Source organism: Pogoniulus pusillus, chromosome 3 (assembly GCF_015220805.1).
Source record: "Pogoniulus pusillus isolate bPogPus1 chromosome 3, bPogPus1.pri, whole genome shotgun sequence".
NCBI lineage: Eukaryota > Metazoa > Chordata > Aves > Piciformes > Lybiidae > Pogoniulus > Pogoniulus pusillus.
Window position 1 is genome coordinate 21,306,333 of NC_087266.1, and position 19,002 is coordinate 21,325,334.

Sequence of the window (19,002 nt, forward strand, 5' to 3'; positions counted from 1 at the left end):
TCACAGCTAACCGCCCTGGACCTTTGTCCCACAACAACATGGCAAACACACCCAAATAGGCTTCACTTACACAGCTAAAGGTCATGTTGGGTAAGAAAAATACACCAAACCCAGAAGGCTGAGTACACATCTGCACAAAGCATAAAGAAGTGTAAAAGCAAGAGCATTCACTTTTGTTTTTACCACCTTGTAAAAGGAAATCCTTCTACTCACCCATCTCCTTGTCTTCCTGAACTCTTCTTCTTTCACTTTCACATGCCTCCATCCATCTCTTTTTATCCTCCTGTTTTTTTGCACAGAACAAATGAACCTCTTCTGTTGCTCTGTTTATTATCTTAAAAGCATTCTTGATATTAATGTTAAAGTCTTTGTCTCTGCCATCTTCAGTGTCTACAATTTCCATCTCATCCATGTCAATACGATCCTTATAATACAAGATGTCCCTTCTCAGTAAGTCCTTCTTGCAGAACACAAGCTGATGGTCAAAAAGGAAGAAAGTCCTCTGCTGGCTTTTGCCTTGCTTTGATATTTTGGTCAGTTCTCCTGAATGGATCAGTTCTGAGCTTCGGGCTAACACATCCGGCCCCTAAGAAGACACACATGTATATATATGTGGTTAGTAAATAATATTTTAACATCTTCCTGTGTGCCTAACCAGTTTTATAATCAAGTCTTAATTTCATTTGTTTTTTACATATGTTTGTTATTAGATTTGAAATTGTCACAGAATGTAGATAATTTCCATGCAGTCAAACTCAATGAATGTGATTCTGCTGTCCTTTATTTCTGCATAAATCAGAGGGAAGCTCATTAAAACAGGTTTGAGCTCTGACACAACTACTAAAAATCCAAAGGAGATTCTACAGGTCTAGCATTTTAAAAACATCCATTTTTGCCACCTCAATCTAGTGTCATCTCAAAGACAAGTGTCCATGTTAAATATGTGCTGCTCTTCCTCATTTACAAACAAGGTAATCAGTAACAGAATCGCTGCAAATGAAGCAAATGGACTTTTAACTTGGCAATGTCCAGTTGGAAAGTAGACACCATAAACTACTTACTATGCAGAAAGACATATCCTGGATGTCATAGACAGGACATGAAGTACTGTACACAGTACCTTTGCCCAGGAAAGGGACAGGCTCTTACCTCCCAGTCTACGATAGAGACTTGCCAACGTGCAATCTTGTCTATGCTTTCTAGTCTTCGTTTTCGCTCGTTGATCAGGCATGCTACATTCTTCATAGCCTCATATGCAGCTTTTATGTTGTTGTAATCACTGTGAAATGTAGGCACTTTTCAAAGATCACTTATGCAATGGATATGATGCAATCATACACTGTAACACAGTACTTGAAGTGTTATCCTGCACTACCTGTTTATCCATCTATTCAGGGTACTTGAGCAAAATAAACCTGATTCTCAGCTATCCTGACCCTTTCATAGAGTCTGTACTGATAGGGTCTGCAAATAACTGGTAGAAGGAGGAAGAGGAAGTAGGTTAACTAACTGCAGTACTGTCTCTACTGAAAACAATGGCAAAATTCCCACTGACCTCAGTGATACTTACATTTCACCAAAAGAATTTGTTTTAAAGTGATATTCTTGTAGGATTTTCTTGGGAAGGGCATTCCGATAGTCAGTTTTAACAACTGTGGTTTTATAAGGTCTTGTTTCCAATGGCTGTGTCAGCAAATGCAAATAAAGAATGCTATATGGACAGAAAAAAGCTATCCAAAGCAATCTCAAACAGGGGAAGCACAAGACCAAGAATGCTGCATCAGAGAGGAATTAAAGGAGACAAAGTGGCCTGTCTTCATGGAACAAGTGTGTGAGAGCCCAGACAGTCACTTTCTTCTGCCTGCTCCAGGTCAAATGCAAGCCCCCTGCCCTTTCTCTATTGGTCTGGTCCACTCCTTTCCCTGACCTTCTCTGCATACTTATGGATCTCTGCAACCTGTAGGCAGGTTTTTGTTCCCCTTTGAAGAGCATCCATCACTCCTTCTCCCTCCTTAAAGGGAGTCTCTGAGAAGAGAGAAGGAAAGAGATGTGTTTTTTACATCTTAAGAGTCCCAGCAGAGCAGCTTCCTTCTCTCCTTTATCACAACACCTCGTGCAGAAAAGGGAGCCAGACAGCACAAGCCAGAAATAAACCCTGCAAAGGGGTCGGCCTTGCTGTCCTTTTTATCTGCTTCTGTCTCAGTTCCTATTTTTAACAGCTACTGCTGATACAGCTGTGCTTCCCTTCTCAATCTCCATCCTGCTCTCCTGTCTATATCTGTAGAAACTCTTTTCTGTCACACTGCATACAAAAAATGAGATTAACAGTAACAGGAGCCCACTAACATCAGGAAGACGTCCTACAAGGTGACTGCACAAGATCCATGCTGCTACTCTTGCGCTCCCTTATCTCAGTTCCCTCTTTCTCTGTTAGTGTGTACATAAATCCACACTTGCTGCCTCTGCATGTCAGACCTTCAAACTTCTAGGAATACAAACAAAAAAACACTAATTTGGCTGAAGGATTACCAAGACTCTGTGTGGCTATAGGTCTGCCTGTTTGTGAGCATCTCTCTATGCTGGGGGCCTGTCTGTGCTCGTAGGCATTTCTGGATGCTGTGTTACAGAAAAGGAAAGCAGGTACTATTGGTGGAAGGTGGTAAGACCTTGCTGTCACTTCATCTGCAGGTTTAATAGCTCACAGAATCATTTGCTAAAATTAGCAGAGGTACTTGCATTAGTAATTGTTATTGCAGGACTTCCCAGGCAGCCACAAAACTAGATGGAGGCATTTCACACCTGAATACCAGTACTTCACATCCCATATATTTTGCCCCTGGCAAAAATCCCAGTCTCCAAGAAGAGTTTTCTCAAGTTTAAGAAATGCACACTGTGGCCAGGGAAGAATCACCTCAGGCTGTGTTTGAATTTCAAGCACAGGGGTCACAATGGAACATTTTTCTTACAGTTGTAGATGGTAAAAGGTAGACATTTAAAGATAACATCTTGATTTAGTCAGATTTAATCAGCTATGTGATATGCTAGAAATTATAATAATCTGTAATTTCATTTATCCCATCTGAAAATCTAGTCTCTATATTTTATTGCAAACAAAGGCAGTATTTATTACTAATCCCTTTCTAAAAAAATTACTCCCAAACTTGCTCAAAACTGTTTTTTTCTAAGGCACTCTATTCCTTGTGTCCACATTTATGCAGCTTCTCCCTTTCTTCTGTGGATTTCCTTCCTCTTCATTTCTTTGGCACACTGGCTTCTTCTCTGTTTTACATCCCTCCCTGCATCCTATTTAAGTACCTTCTTCCTTTCCTCCTCCTTCTCTCACCTTTTCCTCATCCTATCTTAAATCCTGTCAGTCCTCTGTACTACATTTTCAGATTTTGTTAATACTTGTGATGGTTTTAAGATGCCCTTCGGGTTAGGAGCTCCGGTCTGTAATGGTCAGTGGGAGTTTTGTTCCTGATCTCAAAAGTCTCAGTGCTGTGGCATCCAGAACGTTTAGGTGTTACTAATATTATGAGATTTGGGTTTTTTCATTCTCTCACCTGTGCTCCTGAGTGGTGTATTTGAGCAATTCTGCGAGCTGCAGAGGGTACTTGCAGATTTTCTGCACGGGCGTGAGAAGAAACCCATCAATTGCAATGTCAATCATCTGCTGAAGCAGGCGACAGGCCTCAAAGAAGTGACGATATTTGCCCTGCTTCATTAGTTTGGAAAGTTCAATGCAGGCACTGGGATGATTGTTACAATACTCTGAATAAATAGCAAAGCCTTCTTGCTATAAAAAAGAACAACAAAAAAACAAAACGACCAAAGTTTTAATAAAAGATTTATCTATAAAGGGAAGAAAGGCATTTTTGTAACATCTCTCATATCTAATTAGATCAATTAATCCATTTTCTATGTTGTTTGTAGGTTACATTGTTTGAAACTATGCAGCAATCTACTTTATAACTGTAAAAACTGCATACCTTCTGTATAAGGAACACAGAAATACAGACCTCTGTCAAATCAAGATAACTAAACCCACTTGAAGAAGAACTTTTCTTTGCAGAAAGCAGCTACAGGCTTAGCAAGTGTCTATCATGAACTCACAGCCTCCTTCCCCACAACTTTCTCTTCTTATTTTCTTCAGAATGTTTTTGCATGCCCAATGTGAGATCACTGCAAAATAGCCCAGCTCACCTGTGGCTATTACAGTTTTCAAAAAGAAACTTACAACTGTGTACAAAGTTACATACATACAAGATGAGGAGAAATCAAAACCAGTTAAATTATTAATCATAGAATCATAGAATCAACCAGGCTGGAAGAGACCTCCAAGATCATCCAGTCCAACCTAGCACCCAGCCCTAGCCAGTCAACTAGACCATGGCACTAAGTGCTTCATCCAGGCTTTTCTTGAACACCTCCAAGGACGGTGCCTCCACCACCTCCCTGGGCAGCCCATTCCAATGCCAATCACTCTCTCTGGCAAGAACTTCCTCCTAACATCCAGCCTATACTTCCCCCGGCACAACTTGAGACTGTGTCCCCTTGTTCTGTTGCTGGTTGCCTGGGAGAATTGGCCCCCCCCTACCTGGCTACAATGTCCCTTCAGGTACTTGTAGACTAATGAAATAATGCTGCATTCTAAAGTGCTGTCTATACATAATTTAGCATTTGATAAGCTTATTTTTCACTAAAATCCCTTCCCAATATGGTAACTCAGCATTTCTGTATCCTATTTTTTTAATTTCATAAATAAAACTGGTCTTTGCTACATACATGTTGAAGAAAACATGACCCTATTTCGCTTAGATGAGGTTCCTCTTTGTTGTACTGTTTCTCAAGATCCTTCAGGAACTTTCTTTGGAACTTGTAAATGTCTTCAATATTTCCAAAAATGGTGCTTAGCTGAGCTGTGGTGAACATTCCTGTATGTTTGCGACACTGACGAATATAACCCTGGAAATGAAATTTAAGAAAACTCTTTAGTCTGAAGACTCTGTCCTGAGCAAGCACATCTGAGCTGGCAAATGCCATGGGCAGGTGAGTGGTTTTCACACAGTATCACCAAGGTTGGAAGAGACCTCATAGATCATCAAGTCCAACCCTTTACCACAGAGCTCAAGGCTAGACCATGGCACCAAGTGCCACGTCCAATCCTGCCTTGAACAGCTCCAGGGACGGCGACTCCACCACCTCCCCGGGCAGCCCATTCCAGTAGCCAATGACTCTCAGTGAAGAACTTTCTCCTCACCTCAAGCCTAAATTTCCCCTGGTGCAGCCTGAGGCTGTGTCCTCTCGTTCTGGTGCTGGCCACCTGAGAGAAGAGAGCAACCTCCTCCTGGCCACAACCACCCCTCAGGTAGTTGTAGACAGCAATAAGGTCACCCCTGAGCCTCCTCTTCTCCAGGCTAAACAATCCCAGCTCCCTCAGCCTCTCCTCCTAGGGCTTGTGCTCAAGGCCTCTCACCAGCCTCATTGCCCTTCTCTGGACACACTCAAGCATCTCAATGTCCCTCCTAAACTGGGGGGCCCAGAACTGAGCACAGGGAGGCCCAGAACTGAACACGTAAACATGGACAGGCAATTTCAGACTTGCATCTGAAATGTTTACACATTGATTCCTGCAGTCCATAAATGCATCAGGGAACCAGAATCCTGCAGCATGTGTAAAGCTCATTGACGTGGGTTAGGAACTTTCTCCTCCCCATTATTGAAATCTTTGACCAGACTAGCTCAGATGGCTTGGAAGTAAGAGGAAGCTACATTTACAGCATGGCAAAAATTCACAAGCAGATATACGCAATGTATTTATACGCATATACAAGTACTTACAATTGTATACAAATAGGGAATAATACAGAACTTCAAACTCTCTCCTGGACAAAGAAAAAGGCTCAAAGCTACCCCCTCTTTCTCCCTCTCTATCTCCCTTCCCAGCTAGACAAAGAAAAAGAACCAGCAAAGCTTACGTTGTTATGTGCTAACCAAGATTAGAGGAGAGATATTAGATCAGTGTTAAGAGGAAAAGATTAGATCCAGCAACACAGCCCCAGGTGAGAGTGAGGGCTTACATTTTGGCTTCTTATCCCTCTCAGCAAACCAGTGAATGATATAGGCCTCACCATTATTTTCTTTTCACAACCAATGATCTAATTTCTCTCATTAAAATATTCCAATTAGCCTCAAACCAGCACACCCATTTGCGTCTCCTTGTTGTGATTCCTTGCCAAGCTGGAGATGCGCCCAGTGCAAGACTCCATCCATGCTACTACTTCAGCTGCTGAGCTTTCTCATGGTCATTTATCTGTGCCATAACAGTTCTTCCCTATGTAGATAAGAACAACCCTAAACCTTTTAATTCAAACACAATTTCTACCAGGGCTAAAGTACTGGTTCCTTAACCACTACTCAACTATGTCAGAGTCTAAGCAAGGGAAGCAAAAAAACAACATTATAATGCATTCAGAATGCTGTTGTTTGGCATAATCCATATGGTATTGTCAGGAAGTAATAGTATTGGCAAGACTGCACACAAAAATACACTTTTCCGTATGTTTTCTCTTTACTTGCAAGAACATCACTTTATCATATCCACTGTTAAGAAGAAACACAACTGAGCCCTCCAGTTTCAAAATGCCCTCAGAGTAAATTCTGCTCTGCCATCAGTAACCAGCATTAGATCTCATCAGCGTTCACATAGCCTAGAAGCAAGTGTACAATCCAGGGCCTCTTTGCGCTGAAACATTCAGCAGCAGCTGCCAGACACAGCCAGCACAGGTAGCTGTTTCTCAAAGATCAGCATGGGTGGAGGAGCACAGAGGCTGAGGATGCAGGAACAGCAGCTGTGCTCATGTTCTCATACCAGCTACATGCTGGGGTACAGAGGAGTGAAATGGTTAACTGGTATGATAGGGGTTATCTGCCAGGCTCCTTCTCTTGCTGCTCTCAGGCAGCCCTCCCCCAAATCAGTTTGGGAGCAAACAACTGTAAAAAGCCTTGTGACTGCCCCAGTGAGGTTTACCAGGAAGCAACTCTGAATATTGCTTTTTGTTATGAATATTCCTGTCTGCTCCACAGCCATCTGCTCTGGAAGCTGTGCAGTGGCAATGTTGCAAGCCAGCTACCACATTTACTACTGTTAGGAGAATAACTGCAACAAGGAAGACTAATTCCTGTGCGGCTCTTGTAATCTGGAGTGCAGACATTTCTTGAATGTTTTTCTGGGTACACTCCAACTTCATGATCCTAACTGCAGCATCCCTAGTGATCCACTTTAGTGTAGAGCTTGCATTTTTTGATTACTATCTGCAATAGCTCTTCTGGCTTAGTCTGAGTGTATTTTCAGCCCTATGTCCTGTTTGGACCACTCTACAGATTCACTCTGAGGAAAGCAGACCATCTGTACCTCATATGGACATGGAGAATCACTTCTCTACTTGGAAATGTGGTACTAAACTCAGAGTTATGTTCAACTTTTAAAAAAGGAGGTGTATGGGATATATGTATTAGTTATTATTATCAGTTTAAGAATTAATAGGTAAGTAAAATCTGAAAGTCATGCTCTAGAACTTGGCTGATCATGGCAGCAACATGGCTTTGTGTTCAAATTCCATTCTGACCTTTCAGTCACACAGAAAAGCTTACTAGCTGAAATAACCAGTGAATCTAAATGATGAAACTTAGATTTCATGTTTTGAAATTAGCCAATTAGAAACCATTTTTTACTTTTTAATTTTACTTTTTCCTTTCTTTAAAGTGCATAAAAACCCACTGATCTAAAAAGAACCAAACCAAAACCCAATGCCATCTTGTCTAATTTGCTGTCCATGAAAGAATCTAATGATGAGTGGTGGACATAACAAGCAGCAAACTAAGGGTACAAGGAACATTTTTTTGTAGGTTGCTTAGCACCCTTCCAGATGCTAACAACAAATACAAGTCAAATACAGGTCAAGTGCGTCACAGTCCATGCCAGAACAGGCAAACTTCAGTGAAAAGTATTAAGAAACTTCCAAAAAGCAGAAATCCCCCTCCACTTTATGGTTCAAACAAGCAAGGCAGTTTTAAAACCCCTTTAAAGATTTCCTCATAGCTTCCAGCAAAAATCATTGTCGGGAAAAAAAAAAACAAAACCCTTACCCAGCAAACATTCTCCGCAAGATACTTTTAAAAAGTTTTGTCCCTGAACTTTAATTATTTTATTAAAGTTATTGCAAGTTTCCTATCTAAGCCCAGTGGTAAAAAAAAGTTCTACATAAACTGGACTTCCTACTCTCATTATTATGGAAATAGCAGCCTGATAAGCAAAGCACATTTCCATCTCAAAAGTGGAATGGTGGTTTGTTTGTTTTATTTTTTAAAGGAAGTGGTTCCTTGTGGCAGTCTGCAAAGAAGATAGCCTTAAGAGGATACAAGAAGGATCTGACTGACAGCTTCAGAAACGCAATTTGGAATCTTTTGGTATGAGAAACAGCTTCAGTTGTCAACTTGGATGGGGTGTTTTGTTCGTATAAGGTCAGCAGAATGCCCTCAGGCCAAAGCATGTACCTCACAGATGTCCTTGAGGTGCTTGATATAGACTCGTTCTGTGTTCATAATTTCCTGTATAACATTGGTTCTCATCTGGTCCTTGTTTTCAGCTATTTTCTGACGATGCTTGCTTATATCTGCATCTTGTTCTTCATCCTGGATACTATTACAACTTTCTGGCACTTCCTCCTGATTAACTCGCAGCTGCAGCCAGAACAAACAAAGCAAGTTAGAGTAGCAAACTTGTATAAAACGTGATAAAATGGTTATGAACTTCTAACAATTCAGAGAGAACTTGGTACAGAAATGTTGCCATTCTCACCTTACAGAAGGGAGTCCACAACTGAATATCTCACTGTAGCAACCGTATATTCAAATAAAGCGTTGAGATTTCTGACTGGTTAAGTACATGGCTTCCTCCTCACCGTATCTTATACATACCGTGTTGTGTTGCCTCTGTGTTTTTCAGACTTAAGCTTACTTTGAGCCTTACTAACAGTTTATGTGCTATTTTGGCCAGCCAGCATACAGACAAAAAAATCACAAGTACAGACAACTCAAACACTTTTCAACAGTCTCCCTCTGACCCATTTGCCCGGTCTATATGATGTGGATAACAGCATCTCCTTTTCCAGCTTTTGTCTGCTTTCTCATTTTTGGCTGGAGATCCAGAAACTGAAAGGCAGGAACCATTTCTTGCATGTAGTACTTCATACAGTGTAGGCAAAGCTTTACTACAAGCTCTCAGAAAGTACTTTAATTTCTAAAATATGGTTCCATTTTATAGTAGTCAAGAGTTACACAGTCATTAATCTGGCTGAGTTCTGACTGGGATCTTCAGATTGTGAACCAGATTCCTATACAGTGTTGTGTAAGAAATTAAGTCCTATTTTACCAAGAAATCCCTGCAGCATAGCTTTCTCCACTCCCATCAAGAAAACGGCTGTATCTTTTCTCTGTATACACTGAAAAACAACTCAATATGAGCAAGCAGTGTGCCCAGCTGGCAAGGAAAGCCAATGCCATCCTGGCTTGTACTAGAAATGCTGTGTCCAGCAGCAGTAAAGAGGTGATTGTCCCTTTGTACTTGGCTCTAGTGAAGCCACACCTCGACTACTGTGTTCAGTTTTGGGTGCCTCATTACAAGAGAAATGTTGAGGTGCTGGAGTGAGTGCAGAGTAGGGCAATGAAGCTTGTGAAGGGTGTGGAGAATAAATCTTACAAGAGCAACTGAAGGAGCTGGGGCTGCTTAGTTTGAAGAAGAGGAGGCTGAGGAGAGACCTCATCACTGTCTACAGCTACCTAAAAGGACATCATGGAGAGGCTGGTGGTGGTCTCTTCTCAGAGGTAAACAGTGATAGAAAAAGAGGGAATGGCCTCAAGCTGCCACTGGGTAGGTTTAGACTGGACATTAGGAACCATCTTTTCCCAGCAAGAGCGGTCAGGCATTGGAATGGGATGCCCAACGAGGTGGAGTCACCAAACCTGGATGTGTTTGGAAGTGGTATTTGAGGATACGGTTTAAGGGTCTACTGTGTAGAGTATGGCTATCAGTTGGACTTGGTGATCCTGAAGGTCTTTTCCAACCGGAATGTTTCTGTGATTCTGTGATTGCTCCTAGTTGAGCTTCCTGCTGCCCTCATTTCTGCTTGAGAAATCCCTTTAGTTACAAAAAGGACCACATAAAAGAAGAAGCCAGAGTAAAAAGGTGTTACAGGGGCTAAGGTATATTGAGGTGTGACTCTATTGCTTTTTTTCTCGTGAAGCCATTAGGAGTTACGTCACTGATGTTCAGATACAAAGAAGCTGCAAATCAGGCCCTTCACTTAAATGTAATGCCATGACCATTGCTCTTGTCCTCTGCTAGGAGTCTTAACCATGTGAGTGGTTAGCTACTCACCCTGACAAAGCTAGCTGGAAACCAGGCTTCCTTGTCCTCATTTCTTCCCCACCACCAGTCTTTGTTGGAAGCTTCTAGAACTCTAATGACATCTCCAGCTTTGAAGGCCAGCTCTTGATCATCCATAGTCACATGGTCCCAGAGAGCTTCTGCATAGACAATGCTGCCATCGCTTATCAGCTGAGATGGGAAGAAAATGAGGTTGTGAAGGACAACTAAATAATGAACTGCTTCTAAATTACTAAAAGATCAACATACCTCAGTAGAGTGCCCATGATTACTCCTACCACAGGATAAACTGCAATTCTGCATTTTCAGAATTTTATATGTATATTTATTACTGAGAACAGAGTCCTACTCCAGAGCAGTTACATAGGCTAATGATGAACATTTCCAGTGAGGTACTAGTCTTTGTGCTCTTCCCTTGGCAGTTGCTCATGAGCCCTGTCACAGACAAGACACCATGACTGCTGGGTTCTTTGCTATGCTGGCTACTGCTATTGCACTTTTTATTGACATGAAACCTCAGACCTGTGAAAAACAGACAACCCCCTCCTGTTGTTACAGCAATGCAAGGCTCAGGACATTACCTCATTAATTGCTAGCTGTTCCCCTCCAGGCTGCAGGTACCTGGGAGTGGTTTGGCAGAGTTCCTCGTAACTGTAATCTTCCTCGCTACCATTATCATCCACTAAGGCTGAAGATTCAGTCCCACCATCTGCAGCAACTGAAACAAAGGTGCAACAGCTGTTTGCTTCATCATTTTTATGATTAAGAAAAAAAAAACAACAAACAACAATGCAGGAGGAATCACTAAGAAGTTGCCTTTTTTGTCACTAATACAACAATAACAGCAGGAGAGAAGGGCGGCAAAGCTCTCAGAAAAATCACTTTTCCACCATTAACCACTTTTTACTCTTCTTTAGAATTTTCTCCCTTAGCATCTGATGAAAATGAGCAATTCTGTCTCTTTTTGTTGTTGTTGTTCATGAAAAATAGAACTACAATCAGTATTTATTTTTTACCCACAGAAAATCTCAAATGCTCTGAATCCATACTATTTCCCACATGGCAGATGAGAGAGCTCTGATGGACCACTGGGAGTCAGAGAGGGCTGCTGTCAGCCCCAGACTGGGTGCTGTCACATGTCACATCCTTTGCAAGGGACTAACCACCCCACACCTCTGTGCCCATTCACCAGTGAAGAGTGTCAGCCCACAGAACACAGCCCCTTCTCCAAGCCAGCTGTTTCCACCTCTCCCATGTGCCTGGGAGGCTGTGTCAGGACTGATACCTACAGGGAGGCCTTAGGGGACAGAGAGGCTGAAATGAGCAGCGTGACTGCCCGAGTTAAAACTTGTTCTGAATGCCCCAAACCACAAAAAAAAGACCAACAAAAAAATCTTGGTTTAGGCTTCATCTTATCACACAGGTACATAAACCAAGAGAAATGCCATGGAAGTGCCTGCCACTATGCACATGTAAACCTGCAGCTACTGTAATACTCATTTAGGGTGCATCACAGGGTGGCCATTCTGTTTGGTGATCTGTACTGGCAGATGAATAGGACTAGGGATTGATCTCAGGATCAAGTAATACTGACTCACATTGACACTGCTCAGGGACAGACCTTTTCACAGGAGGTTTGCCTTTGAAAGCCAGCTGTAGTGTTCAAATCCATCAGGAGATGAGCTAATAATCAAGAAGCATTATGACCAGCAGTCAAGTACTGGAATGCACACTCTGGTCCATGCTAATTTTTTCTTAAAGATTTATCCCTAGGACAGGCCCAATCTAGGGATTCTGGAGAGCATAATTGATTTAAAGTAACAATTTTTTTAAAAAGTAAAAAATCAAATGAAAAAAAAATCTGAATGGGCTGCAAGCATTGAACCCCTTTTCTAATGGTTTGTGTGTCCCACATAAGTTGCATGCAGTCTACAGAGCATCTCTCTCACTCCAGAGAGCCTGGAAATGGATGTATAAATGGAGTTATTGAAGCTTTCCCTTCCACCTAGGAGCAAGGCTGAGCTGCAGGCCTCTTACTCTGCTTCTTCTCTGCTCTGCTTCAAGCCTGGATGTTGCCAGCATGTCGAGCTCTGGGCTCCACAGGGGTGAGATTCACAAAGAGGTAACTTCTGGCTTTACTCCACAAGCCTACACAATTAACAGGCACCCCATTGCCTACCCATTATTCACCTTGTAGGAAGAAACACTTCAGCTCTCTTGTTATGAGTGTTTGCACCATCACTAGCATCTTTTGTCATTTGGGTGCTAATTTCCATGAGATCTACTCCCCAGCATTTCAAATACACAAGCATATTAATGGTGGTATCACCTGCCTGCCTAAGCAGGAGGTAGAATCCCCTTGACTTTTTTTTTTAAGGATATTTTTTTCCTTATAGAATCATAAATCTGAGCATGGATAAACTTTTAAAATAGACCTTGTGAAACTCACTGAGACTGCTTTATTAAAAAAAAAAAAATCCAAATATAAAGCAACACTTGAAAAAAAAAAATACTCCTTCATACATCTTCCCTGTACTGCCAGTGCTGCCTATTGGTTTGTTTCAGTAACGGCGACACAGCAAAATAACCTCATTCATTTGGCTCCAGATGAAACATCACTGATCTGGGGACCAGGATGGGGTTCATTATTCTGTACCAAATCAACAAGATTATATTGTCTTTGTAGTTAGACTCAAGCAAAAAAAAAGAGTTGCTTGTGCTCTGCATCCACTCTTCTATTGTTTATAGACAGAAATATCAGAGGTGGGGGTAGGCTTTCCTGATCGCACCGAAGGGATGCAGAAGCTTAGGAGACAGCGTGGGGTTGATTCTGATCTCCTAGCAGCTTTGTCACTAGTGTAAGGCAGCAGACTATCACGGAGGACGCTGTATAGGTGTGATCAGAATCAGGCCCCCTGACTGCCAGTTCAGCCTAAAAACGCTGTAAAAACGAGAATTTGCTCTACTCACACGCACCCATCTGAAGGCTCTCCAGACTCCAAAATCGTGCCATTCCCCCCCTGGCTACCATGCTGCCGTCAAAGTGCCGGTTCCAGGGCAAGGGCTTGACCTCTAACAGGTGATGCTCGGTCCTGAAGGGCTGGCAGAGGATCACAAGAGGCTCTGAGCTACTCAGAGTGTGCAGAACCAGCCTGTTTGCTGCCTTCAGCTGCCGGCTGTGCCTGGGAGGCTGAGCCTGGCTGGGAACTGCCAGCAGCGTGCACTCAGCCTGGCCACCGCCAGCTCCTGGCTTGCTGACATCATGGGGTGCCCTTAGGGAGGAAGTTCCAGCAAAGAAACAAAAACCTGGCTGCCTGGCTCTGGCCACACTCTGCCTGCAGCCGCCCCGGAGTGCCCGAACGTCTGAAACGCAGCGAGCCAACGCGTACATTTGTTTTTCATTAAAGCTGCCTGATGTGATTTCAATCTATATTCAAATGACTGCAGTTCAAAGGGAAAGACTGTTTGGATGGGAGCTAGGAGTTCCTTCTATTACAACACTGTTCCGAGTATAAGGCTGGCTGGGTTACATTTTACTGGCTAAAATTCTAGTAGAAGCACACAATGAAGGTACTTTCTGCACAGCTATTAAGGCTTCCCTTGCTTCACAGGCAAATCTGCATCACTATTGAGGGCACAAGCAGCTAAAGCGTTAAGGCTACAGCAGACTGCTACCAGGAAAAGAGGGTAACATTTTCTCAAAGTAAAAACTTAATTCAGTTGCTCCAGAAAATAAGGAATGAGGCAAGAATGCACACCAACAGTCCAGCTTTGACTGGGAATGACCCAGTACAACCTCATTCATTCACCGTGGGCCAGTATTTACCACCTTTACATCTTTGTGGTTCTGTGGTGAAGCTGGATCAGTTCCTGCACTGGAAGGAAAGGCAGGGTGCAAAGGCTGATGCAAGCTGTTCTTGTACAAAGCACTACATTTAGCATTTGGAAAGCTCCATAATCTTAATATCTCATTCTTCACCTGCAAACCCTGTTGCTCAGCTGTGCCTGTAATTTAACCGGGGACTGCATCCTCCAGATATGTGTTCACAAAACCCTGGAGGCATTTCTGCACACAGCAACCTCTCAACACCCACTGAAATCACATGGTTTTCTCTAACACTGCATCAGACAAGAGAAGAAAAGGCCAAACATCGCCCTGAAATATTAATGTCCTCTTCCTACAGAACTCCAAATTGTGCTGTACTGCACAGGAGACTGATAGGAATTCTCTTCTGAATGCCCAAACACACCTAATATTTCTTGCTGCAAGGACACTTTTTGGAGAGTACAATATAAACAGGCTACTACACATTTTAAGATGTTTATACATAGCCCCACACATTTTTCTAGACACAAATCTTTAAAAACAAGCAAACCAGCAACAAGAGGCGATGCTGAAGTGCTGGTGGTCCCGGGACCCACAAGTGAAGGCTTCATGCTTTAATCAGAGCAGAGCACAAGTTCTCTACGTCAAACCTCTACCTGCATGGCAAAACCTACTGAACTGACAAAGGAAAACGAGATCAAACCCCATATAGTTCTTCCAAAAGATACATTAAAAGCTATCTCTTACAAAGTCCTTTGGTTTGATTCTTGCAGAACGGAATGGACCGTGTGCTTTCCGCCGGATGACTAACACAGTGCCACCGTGGGATGCTGCCTGGGGGGGGGAGGGTGGATCTGTTCTCTCTCCTCTGCACAGGCATTTCTAGCAACTGTGCAGCCACAAACTGAACCACCACAGAAGTACTCGTTTAGTGTGAGCTGGTGGTGGGTTTGTTTCCTCGCAGGATCAGAGCGGGATAGGAGGAGGCACTAGCTGTCCTTTGTAGTGGCAGTCCACAATGACCCTGCCCAAATGCACACTGAGCTGGCTTACCCACTACACAGGGCACTCTGAAAAGGCTGTGGGTAGCACATACTAAAATACTAAAAATAAAGAGAGTCTGCCCGCTTCAAGCAAATCTAGTTCCAGATATCCCTGTGGGTAGGTAACCCTGGGCTCAACCAAAGATCCCTCCCACTCACTGCTCTGACAGCATCCAAGCAGCAGATGCCCAGAGAAGAACATAAAAGTAGATGAGGCGTGTAATGGTTTTATTCTCATGCACTTTCCTAAATTCCAACTATCTGCAATCAGAGTCAAGCCTCTCTTGGGGCAGCAGTGATATATTTGTGTCTACTGAAGTGAGTTTTTCAACCCACTGCGTGAATTTCTGTACACTTTTGAGATGTGAAATGTCATGTACAGCAATTAGTTTCATCGTTTAATTTTATAGACTGTGAACACTATCTTTTATTTTCTATTTGCTACCTGATGATTTCATTTGGTGCCTTTTAGTTCTTACACAGCTGGAAACAATAAGTATTAATCTGCTTATTTCTCTTATGCCAATTAGACTTTTACTCCCCTATTGTGCTTTTCTCCAAGCTGCAGAGCCCTAACCATGTTAATCATTCTTCACACAGACACTGAATAGGTTTCCTTGTCCTTTTGTCTTTCTCTGTATTGTCCCCTGTAAAAAATGCTTTCTGAGGTGGAATGAGGAAGGGGGAGATGCCCCCCACACGGCACACCAGTGGAACAATTGGGCTTTCTGTTTTGTTCTCTATTCCATTCCTACAAATTCCCACCCTTTTATTTACTGTTTTGACTGTTACTATGCACTGAACTGACACTTTAGGATTGCGAGATCTCTTCCTGAATGGCAATATCCAGCTCAAAGTCCATCGCCCCTGCAAGCATACCAGCTCATGTTCCTCCATGCGTGCACTACCTCGCATTTATCAACACCCAACTCACCTGCTGCCGGTGCAGTGCATTGTGTACTGTGAACTCCTGCTGCAACTCTGTTCTAGCAGCTTGTGCACTTACTACCATGAATAATTTAACACACAAGCAAGAATTACCATTTCATTCTGCACCTCCATTCCTGCATTATTTGTGAAAACAATGAGCATCTGACTCTAGTCAGGAGCTCTCTCCTGAAGAAAACAAACCACTTTCTTCCTCTTACTCAGTGCTTATTCACTTGTTTAAGCATGGGAGGATCTTCCCTCTTATCTCAGCTCCCTATTAAGAAATATTTGTAAGAGATCTTTATGGAGGCCTTTTAGAGATTCAAGCAGTGTATACCTACTGATGCGCCTTAGTCGTTTCCAGAAAACCTAATCCATTTGTGGGAAACAGCTTTTCCTCTACGTAGGGCACATAGAATCTTCATCATCTACCAGTCCTGTTACTGATGTTACTCTCTCCAAATCCTAAACATGTTCTTTATACACTGTGTATGTTATCACATCAGTCTGTTGCTCACTGGATCCCTCATGATACTTCTTTATAAATTGTTATCCCATTGCTGCCTTCTTCCTTGTTCTGAGGCCATTTTTGAGGAATAAATTCCATGCTGAGGCAGTAGCTCAGAAATTCAATCATTAAATCATGGGATCACAGAACGGTTTGGGTTGCAAAGGACCTTAAAGATCATCTAGTTCCAACCCCTTGCCATAGGCAGGGACACCTCCTACTGGAACAGGTTGCTCAAGGCCCCATCCAACTTGCCTTTGAACTCTTCCAGGGTTGGAGCCTACACAACTTCTCTGAGCAACCTGTTCCACTACCTCACCACCCTGTATGGAAGAATTTCTTCAGAATGTCTAATCTAGATCTAGCTTCTTTCAGTTTGAAGCCATTACCCTTCATCAATTCCTGGCTCCAAGCCTGATGCTACAGGCAGGACTTTGGTTTTTTCAATCACAAGTTGGTGTACAACACACCAGGCCTCCTGGCAACAGATGGGATACAGACAGCTCAGAGAGGGAAAAGGATCCTTGGGCAAGAATTAACAGGATTCATCAAAAGAGCTTTAAACTAAATTAGAAGGGGGAAGGGGATATAACTGGGCCTGCTAGAGATATGCCCAGAGGAAGCATGACAGTGTTTGCAGGATCATTCCACCATCTCTGTGATTCTGTTATCTCTGTGGAGGTAGGGGCTAGAGACACATGGAACAGCAAAGATGCAAGGGTCATTGATGGGTTAGAAGCCATGGAAACACCTGAGGATGATCAGGTAGGAATCACGGCTTCCACCCACAAAAAAGTGTGGGGAATATTAACCCAGCTGAAGTGCATCTACACTAATGAATGTAGCATGGGCAATATACAAGAGCTAGAAGCCATGGTGCAGCAGAAAAACTATGGCATAGAAGCTATCACACAACTGGAGTGATACAATCAATGGCTACAAGATCTTCAGAAGAGATAGACAAGTAAGGAGAGGTGGTGGGGTAGCCTTGTACATTAGGGACTGTTAGGAATGTTTAGAATGCTATAACAGTGACAATACAGTTGAGTGTTGTCATGGTAGGCCTGATAGGCCAAAATAGGCTTATATGTGCCCTGGCTTCCCCAGGCATGTTTTTGTGCTCTCCCTCCTTCTGTTTTGGGAAGAAGCAACTGTGGGAAACAGGACGAAGAATCTGGAACCACTGATTCTCAGGACTCTGGCCTGCCCAGACTTGTTTTGCTCCTGTAGTAAACAAGGTAGACACACATAGTTTTTCCTGCCTTGTGCAAGGTTTTCCCCAGATTTGGGTAAAGGAAGCCTATAGCTTCACCTAATGCGGTCAGGCTTGGATAACTGCCAATCTGACTGGCTACTCTGTCCAAAGGCTCATTAGTCTTGGGCTACGCTGATAAAAAGAGATACACAGGTAAAGGCAACCTGCTCTGCTGTGCCCTGCCCTTGTATTCATGCTTACTTGTCTGCTGCTACCTGCTGCTATTGCTCTCTGCTTCTGGCAGTGTTCTGCCTTATTGTTTCCTGAAATGCCTGGAAGCTGCCTGCCTCAAGTTTATCAGGGACAGGCTCTAAATGCCTCCATGTGATTGGTCTGCATAGCCAGCGCGACATTGCGCTAAGACATCCTGCCTATGCCTGGAAGACTCCTGCCAAGATGGGAAGTCCTGGAGATATACAGATCATCCAGAGGAGCAAAGATATAAGGTTAGAGATTGTCTGGCTCCTTTCCCCAGCACTGTGAAGCCTGGGAAGAATCAGAAGCCTCAGCAGCTGACAAGTAACAGAATGCCCTGTTTGGGTACTGTTTGAAGCTATATCTAGGCCTGCAAGTCAGGAGACAATTTTGTGAGTAAATGCTTAAAGCCTCTTGTAATTCACCATAGCCTTCTGCCATAAACAGAAAGGAGCTCCTTGAGTCCATCTAGTGAGCAAGCGGTATTTGACTGCAGGAACCTTCTCTTCCAGTTCAATTAATGTTTATACTTTTGCTAGCTATTACTAGATCTAGTTATTCCTCTGTACGTTTCCATGACCGTGTGAAGAACCAATTATTGTTAAAATTAGAGGTCAGGGGTGGCAAGAGTTCTGAATATCAAAATTAATAAACAGTATTAATTTGGGGGAAATATCATCTTACATTAATTAATTACCATCTCTCATTTAATTGCTTAACTATAATCTTGCTTTAATTAATTAATATGAGTGTCTATGGCTCAGAGTGAGGGGGAGAGGACAACAAAGATGATACCAA

General features: G+C 42.8%; 1 protein-coding gene across 5 annotated transcripts in view; it reads right to left on the bottom strand.

The window, feature by feature from the left end:
* The window catches only part of SPATA13 (spermatogenesis associated 13), a 221,042-nt gene that overhangs the window by 8,629 nt on the left and 193,411 nt on the right, over positions 1-19,002 (bottom strand). For 4 of the 5 annotated variants that reach the window (XM_064172026.1, XM_064172007.1, XM_064172017.1 and 1 more), the window contains 7 exons: positions 11,029-11,165; positions 10,439-10,618; positions 8,557-8,742; positions 4,786-4,965; positions 3,564-3,796; positions 1,150-1,279; positions 214-586 (listed from right to left, as the gene is read on the bottom strand). In XM_064172026.1, the coding sequence (XP_064028096.1) occupies positions 214-586; positions 1,150-1,279; positions 3,564-3,796; positions 4,786-4,965; positions 8,557-8,742; positions 10,439-10,618; positions 11,029-11,165 (1,419 nt within the window). Of the gene's footprint in view, positions 1-213; positions 587-1,149; positions 1,280-3,563; positions 3,797-4,785; positions 4,966-8,556; positions 8,743-10,438; positions 10,619-11,028; positions 11,166-13,423; positions 13,608-19,002 lie in introns of those variants that run through there. The other variant, XM_064172041.1, reaches the window with a different exon arrangement.